This window comes from Scardinius erythrophthalmus (assembly GCF_964197995.2).
Source record: "Scardinius erythrophthalmus genome assembly, chromosome: 24".
In the NCBI taxonomy this organism is placed as follows: domain Eukaryota; kingdom Metazoa; phylum Chordata; class Actinopteri; order Cypriniformes; family Leuciscidae; genus Scardinius; species Scardinius erythrophthalmus.
Window position 1 is genome coordinate 26,333,695 of NC_138244.1, and position 8,545 is coordinate 26,342,239.

General features: G+C 38.2%; 1 protein-coding gene across 1 annotated transcript; it reads right to left on the minus strand.

The window, feature by feature from the left end:
* Positions 1–5,883: 5,883 nt before the first annotated feature.
* Positions 5,884–7,941, minus strand: irx3b (iroquois homeobox 3b; the record flags this gene model as incomplete). Its single annotated transcript, XM_081355940.1, has 2 exons — positions 5,884–6,768; positions 7,732–7,941. 2 exons carry the CDS (start codon positions 7,939–7,941, stop codon positions 5,884–5,886), a joined length of 1,095 nt encoding a protein of 364 aa, XP_081212066.1.
* Positions 7,942–8,545: the final 604 nt, after the last annotated feature.

The following is an 8,545-nucleotide window of genomic DNA, read 5'->3' on the forward strand; positions in this document are numbered from 1 at the left end:
TTTACAAGTTGTAAAGAATGTATGTTGAAAGCATTGTAAACGTTTCCAAGATGGTTTAATGTGACCTTTATATTTGAACAGGTCATAAAAATACTGTTAGTTTTAATAATCAACCCCTGGGACAGGAAAGTGTCAAAGTTGAAGATACACTAATTTATATCCAGTCAGTCATGGGAGTTGTTTGATAAAGATTTACAATGAAAGCCACGGAAACGGCAATGTCACTGTGGATAACTGTCGAAAACATGATTTCAAGCCATTTAATCATTTTGGATGTGGATTTAACCGTTTGACCCCACATCCCATGCGCTGTTTGCTTTCCTCTATTTTAAAGCGATCATCTGCTCGTCCGTGTAAGATATGTTTATACCAAAACCCAGATTCCAACAACTGTATATTTTCTTTCAATATAACACATACCGAGTCCATCCTGAAGACAGGGTGAGCGAGACTCGGGGGAATTCTTGGAGGTCGACATTTTAATACTGGTAATTACGTTCCAATCTTCCTGTGAATCCACCTGTAAAATTGTATTAGCCATGCGATTTCCCATGGTCCTGTGGGAGAGCGGCCCAGTGCGGAAGTCCTGTTCTGGATGTTTGATTATTTAATCAGAGAGTGATCTTAGGTCTCACACATTTCTCAAGGTCATGGGAGTTTCCACAAAGAGTTGTGTGTGGATATTACAGCGCTCTGATGATGATGATGATGATGATGATGATTGTGGTGGGTGGCTGTTTTAGGTGGGCCCTGGTGCATTATAGTTCATGAATGGAGATAGAGACAGACAATTAGATAATATTGTGCGTCTTGGGGATTAGAAAGAATAAAAAGGTCTGTAAAAGAAAAACTTTCCTTTTAATTACTGTAGATAAAAAAACAGCTAGTTATGTTAACGCTAAGCATTCAGAAACTTCACAGTATTGCATATATTGTTCACTTATAATCACCCTGATTATAAAGTAATGAAAAATATCAATTTTCACCCAATATTTTAACTTAATAAAGAAGTTTTTCAGGCCTAAAACTATTGAAATAACATTTTACAGTAAAAGTATACATGCATTGCCTTTTTAAATATAACATTTTCACCCTATCATAAAGCAGTACGGTAAAACCATTACTCTCTATTTAAATATAATTGAAATATATATTTAAATTCCCTCTGTAGTCAATAACTGTATCACTTAAAACTCATCTTTGATCACCAAAATGACATTTTAAAAAAAAGTCCTTGAAAAAAAAAGCCTTTTTAATAGCTTGAATGTAACTCTACACTCTTGCCTCATTTAGTGTACGCGGTTCTATGAATATGCAAATGAGCCCCGCCTCCACTCACTCCCTCAGCTCAGAGATCCACTGGTTGACGATCACACGTTGATCTGATTGGTCACAAGGTAGTTTGTGACGTCAGAAACACCAGCGATTTCAAAGCGTGTTTTTGAGACTGTCTTTGGTTCACTGCAGTTTTAAGGAGAAAACACTCAGCAATGCTGTCGACTTATGAATTTACACATGGTTTGTCTTAAAGCATATTAAAAACACCACATAGACACATAAACAACATTAAAAACTGGGTTTTCACCACAGGGGGACTCTAATATGTAAACAATGTTTACTGTATATTTTTTATGCATTTAACTACTTAACATTCTTTTACTGTAAGAATTTTGCACTCTTAAAGTTTTAACATTTAAACAAGAGCACTGGCTTATCTTGTAGACAACAAAGCCTTTTCAACAAAACCTTATAGGAAGGTTCTGGGTTTACAAACCCCCTGATGAACATGATATAATCCTGAGGCAATAGTGCAACACAAAACAAAACTATCCAACAAACTCATATGAAGTTTGTTTGAAGATTGACTTTGAGGATTGAAGATTTATCACAGCATGACTCATTCACTCGCACATCCCTCGCTTTGGCCGGTCGCCATCATGTTGAAACTAGCGCCGCCATGTTAGCACATTTTCTCAGATGACGGTGAAGTTGTGTCTTATTAGTTCGCACAGTGGATCTACATTTTGGTCCAGAATGATGATATGTTAGAGCAGTGAGAACATTCAGGGCAGTTGTTTTCAGGGCTATGCTACGATCATGCATTACAGCTGATCAGGTACAACAGGTGCTTCAAAACCAGCCTATAGACTGTGACATCTATTCACTTATAATCTGTCGAGGACAATGCTAAGAACTAGATTTAAAGACATGTGAGAGTGGTTCTTAACACTTGAGCTTTGAGGGCTGTTGTCGGGATGTTGTTAAGGTGCTCCGAGTGGTTGTTAGCAGGCTATTCATTTGCTAGCATGTTCAGAGTGGTTATTAGCTTGCTATGCGGTGTTATGTGCCCTGATAGCACACGCACATTGCGGAGACTTCTATTTGATGTACGTGTTTTCACGTGCAGAGTGTTTATTCAGCTCCAATACTTCTCTAAAACTTTTACTGTCAGATGTTAATAGACATTTAGAAAATATCTTTAAAGGCCAATTCACACTGCAAATAGACAGTTTTCGCAGACTGAACATGTTGAGTCGTCGTTTGTCGTTGCAGAATGTCTGATAAGTGATGTACTTTAATCTGGTGATTATCGGGGTCTGTCGGTGAAGTGTGAATTGGTCTTAAGGTGTTTATGATTTTGTATATATGTGACCCTGGACCACAAAACCAGTCACATGGGTCAATTTTCTTAAATTGAGATTTATAAGCTGGATAAAAGCTGAATAAATAAGCTTTCCATTGATGTTTGATATTGATATTTGATATTTGGCAGAGATTGTAAATCTGGAATCTGAGGGTGTGAAAATATCGAAACATTGAGAAAATCTCCTTTAAAGTTGTTCATTTCTGTTGGCGATTGTGCTGCATTCACTCACAAAAATAAATGTTTTATATATTTACGGTAGGAAATTTACAAAATATTTTCATGGAACATGATCTTTACTTAATATCCTCATGATTTTTGGCATAAAAGAAAAATCGATAATTTTGACCCGTACAATGTATAGTTGGCTATTGCCACAGATAAACCCGTGCGACTTAAAGATCCAGGGTCACATATGTAAAATTCATATTTTTGTTTGTGTACATGCGGTTGCTAGCATGTTCTGAATGGTTGTTAGCATCATAGATATGTATACGTATTGATCCCTCATTAGAGACTGTTTCTATGGGCTGCTAGGTAAGCTGTCAGCCATATTGGATTGGTCAAATGGCCGGTCCGTGAGCACTTGAGAGCAAGTTGACTGTGCGTATGCAACCGCAGTTATTCACGTGTACTGTATGAATATCTACATCTGCAATAGACTTCAGTAGATGATTTTTGTCTTGTTATGTTTTTTACCGTGTGTGACGACAGCATCTGAAATGTTGACTGCTCCAAGATGGTGGCCACACTGATGTATCTGGAGCAGTCGAATGAGGTTTCTGTGTATAGATATCAATGGTTAGCATACTGTGCGGTTGTTAGCGTCTTCCAAGTGGATGTTAGCATGCTATGCATTTGCTAGCATGTTCTAAGTGGTCAGTTTTTTGTGGTAACTTCCACTTCATAGGTAAGGACTTCCATGAAAGTAAACTTTAGTCCGTTCAGTGACAGATTTAGCCTTAATTGTAACACCTGACATTACTAAAGGGCCCACAAGATTGTCGCTATCTTGAGAAAAAACAGGCCTGGTGAGACATAAATGTTTGAAATGACTACAGAGTGGAACGTAAACACTCTTCACTTGCTTTACTCAAGAAAACAATCTATTACCATAATTGTTCTGCAACCCCTCTGACAAGACCTTGTGGGAACAGGGTGAGGAATTTTCAGCTGAATAGGGAGAGACCTCAGCCTGTCCTCCTTCTCCCCCAATCCAGACGAGGGTCCTTTGTGTGCCGTGAAAGCGTTCCCATCACAAGCCTCTGTCAGACGCAGGCATGAAATCCGTGCCACCTCCCTCTCCGTGCCGTCTGTCCTCTAGACACACACAAACAATCGCTAAAGGGTTAACCTTTAACATGCCTCGTATGTTCAGATAGTTGTGGTTTAAATACAACAACTCTCATTAAACTTACTCTGAACTAATATCAAGATCTTTGTCAGTTTAATTACAGATACAGATCTGCAAACAGCAGGAAAAGTGAAATGCAAATACGTTGAATCAGTATCCAAAACAATTCAACTGTAACGGCGAGTTTATCGTTTACTATTTTAGCTACAACCGAGCTCCTGTTAGCAAACTAGATGTTTTACTTTGCTTGAAGAAAATGTGAGTGGTGTTTGCCACATTGCTAGGGTGTTGCTAGGTGGTTTCTAGGGCATTGTGGGTAGTTTTCAGGTGGATTTTTTAAACCTAGTTTCTATGATATCCTGGTCTCTAGATTTTTCACTGCATTTGAGCATTTAGAAAAGCAAGTAATAGCACAGCTTTCCTCAACAAGACATAAGAAACGAGGTATTGACATTTATGTCTGTAGCACAAGTTACATGTTAGCCTACATACTAGTGGTAAACGGTTTGTTGAAATATGAATAATAGTAATTGTGACACAATATTTGGTCTACATTTATGATCTAATGAGCCGATAGCAGAAGGCAGAGAATGTGAAGGTTTAAGCAGGGATAGCTTGACTGCCTGCAGATGGCGCTCTAAAGCAGAGACAACACGTGACAATCCTGAACCAGCAACATGAAACAACTTCAGTCATCTCAAGTGTAGCTTGACAACAATTGTTTTCCGTCTGTCAATCAGCGTGACCTCAGAGGAGACTGAGATCTAGGCCCTGGACAACCACCGTGTTTTTAAAATATTACTATTCTAAATATACATAATTCTATTCTAATCCTTAACTATTTTGGTGCAGTTTATGGTTCAGGTTAATTAAAATGTGATTATGAATAATATAAGCAACTAACGTTTCTTTCATTTGCATTATGTTTTTTTTTTATTCTCATCTCATTTCTATAATATTTAATTAAAATGTATTTTGAAAAAGATTAAATAAAAGATTGAATATGACAATTGTGATTTCAATTTAATATTCAAAATATATGTCTTTGTACAATATTATTTCAAGTAGGTACATTTTCATTTCATTTACAAAACATTGGAAATATTTATTTTGTTTTACCCCATTTAAAATATTCAGACAAAACATGACATAAAATGCAGTGTGACAAACATGTTTTTAAGATCCAAGGCATTTGGGAAAACAAAAAAAGAAAAGAAAAGAAAATGTAAAAGATAATTCATATTGTTAAATCACTTAAAGATAAGCATAAAGTCTGGTTTAATTTTATTGCGAATCCTTAAAACCGGATGTGCTAAAATAAGACTAAGATGATGTAACACTTACTCAAATCATAATTCATGTGAACAAAGCCGTGTGTGTGTGTGTGTGTGTGTGTGTGTGTGTGTGTGTGTGTGTGTTTGTCTGTGTTTTAAGACATGACATGATTAGAGGACTTTTAAAATTCCCATATAGGCACTATTTCCTCCATGATTTATTATAACTCTCAACAACTAATTCTGCAATTGTACAATCTATTCATTTCGATTCCTTTGCTGTTTTTAAAATAGGCTAGGTCTGAATTCAACGGTGGTGTGAGACAAAACTGGGCATCCTATGGATAAAAACACAGGACTTATCAAATGATTCTAACAAATTAAACACAATGGAATGTTTACAAGTCAGCAATATAAAATATATTCTAATATAATCTCATTATTTGAAGAGCTAATAGACAGCTTTATATCATCTATTATAAATTCCGGGCATCCTTTATGTAGAAATTGGATATATCTCTGATTCATGATGACCAATGTATGTGTTGCACTCCCATTAGGAAGGTGAAAAATAAAACAAATAAATAATAATAATAAAAAACTGATTTGTTCTATAGGTTGTGAGTCCTCTGGTCTCCATGCCTAATGTGTGTGTGTGTGTTTGAGGTGTTCTGGTGTTTAAGTCCGAGGTAATGGCTGGTCAAGGCCATCTGATGGGCCGAAAAGGCCATTTTGGTCCAGTTTTGAACATGGAGAGGATTCCTGACGGTCTGAGCGTCACAGTTCCTCTGAATCCGCGAGGGCTTTTTGGGACTGTCCGGTGTGGTTGCGGTTTCAGCCAGAGACCAGATCTTAGGCTTCTGAGGCGGACTCGCGTGAACCGAGGGCTCTTGTGCTGCCGGACTCTTTTTGATTCGCTCCTCCTCTCCCTCGTCTGAGTTCGTGTCTTTCATAACGCTGCTCATAAAACTCTTCTCAGCTCCGGCATCATCATATTCCTCAGACGCATCAGAATCAGTCCTGTCAGAGACTTTAGACACTGACTTTTCATCCTCCTGATAATCACAATCATGCTTGTCCTCGATGTTTTCCGTGTCAATGTTCTCCAGGTCTATTTCCTCGTCCTCGTCCCTCTTGTCTCCGTCCTCGTTGTCGCTCGTATACACATTTCCTTCCTCGTCGGTCCTCGTTTTGGGAACCCAAGTCATCTTGTTCTCCTTCTTCAGTCTCCTCCGGGCGTTGGCGAACCAGGTGGACACCTGAGTGAGGGTCATTTTAGTGATGATGGCCAGCATGATCTTTTCGCCCTTGGTGGGATAAGGGTTTTTCCTGTGTTCGCTGAGCCAGGCCTTCAGGGTGCTGGTGCTCTCGCGGGTGGCGTTCTTGGGTCGGGACGGGTCACCAAACTGATACTGGTGTCCGTATGGGTAGAAGTGTGCGTGAGGAAACCCTGCGTGCTGAATCCCAGGACTGTCTTTAAACTCGTACTGGGAGCCCTTAGACAGAGAAAAAGGCAGATATGAGCATATGTGGTTCTAAGAGAAAAAAATATATAGCCTACGCTTGCTCATTTTCTTCTATATTTGTATTTAAAAAATGGATGAAAAACAAGAATAACCCTAAAGAAAATCAAAGCTATCTTGAAGAATAAAGAATTGTCCAGTGTTTTTTTTTTAGCATCTTACATTGCAAAATGGAAATATGTCATTTCCTTTATTTATTTTTGTATCTACATGGAATAACTTTTGCTATTTAACTTTAATGTATTCAGTAAAATTAAATAATCGTTTTAAACATTTTGATCAGGTTAACATTTAAAACTACATGAAATACATTTTCGTTTTTCTCAAGGGTTCTTGAATTGCCTATGGATATTTAAAAAAAAACATGGATGTTACATGATATAATCTTCATGTAGAATAAAAATACATAAATGTAGGCTGTTAATTTGGATAGATAAAAACGAAAACGTCATTTGTGGAACGTGACAAACGTTCTCTTCGTTATAAAAACATTTTTACTTAAATCTACACCGTTTCTTTTATTTTTGAAGTAGCGAACCTATACATTTTTAGTAATTATATGTCATATGTTAGCAACATTTTCCAATTTTAAGACATCCGCATTTTCTTAAAAATAGCCGTTTTCTTATCAAGAACATTTTAAGGCTGTATCTCTATTGTTCGTGTGTTGAACTTAACGTTTTTTAAGAAAATAAAGCATATTTTAATACTGTGTTCTTTAAAGAATCAATTCGTAGTGAAATAAATAACTTGAGAATTAGAAACTTTTTTTTTTTGGTGCTAAGAAATAAATTTTAACTGTCGGCTATTTTTAAGTAGATAAGTGCGGTTCACAGGCTTTAGTCATCGGATAAGGATAAAATGCGAACAATATTTTCAACCTTAAAGATGCTTGTAAATCCAAATGATTCAAAAGTTTCTTCTGCAAGCACTCACCAGCTGGTTGAGTATGGAGAGGTCGCTGGAATAGGGCAGGAACGCGCTGTATCCCTGCGCGTTGGCGAACGGAGCTCCGTACATGCTGGAGAGGACGCTGGAGAGCGAGCCCGACGCGTTGAGATCCGCGACGCGACCGCCGACCGACGCGTGCCGCTCCGTGGAGTACAGCGGTCTGATGTACTTATAGCCGAGCTGCGGGAGAGACATGCTGATGCTGGGCGATGGAGAGAGTCACGGATCTCGCCTTGACACGGAGGATTCAGAGGAACCTCGCGGAGAGTCTCGGGGAGAGTTAAAGCTCTCTCCAGTCTGAGGTGGACTGAGGTCACATTCAGATCGAGTGGGATTGTTCGCAACACTCGTGTGATTGACATTTCTAGTGTCTCACAGGCCCCTCCCATCCCAGAAAACTCTCTCTCTCTCTCTCTCTCTCTCTCTCTCTCTCTCTCTCTCTCTCTCTCTCTCTCTCTCTCTCTCTCTCTCTCTCTCTCTCTCTCTCTCTCTCTCTCTCTCACTCACACACACACACACACACACACACACACACACACACACACACACTGTGTCTTTCGTAGTCCGATCAACTCCGACTTTATTTCTTATTACCCTTTAATAATATCAAAATTTATTTTCACACAACTGGATATTATAAACCTTTCCATATATAACAGAAACAAAAAATTAGCCTACGTGTGTCAGGAATAGGCTAAACTCATCACCATAACAATATAGCTACAATTTAAACAATTATAAATCAGCTTGACTAATTTATTATGACAATACAATTCGATATTCAAAGATTCTGGCAATA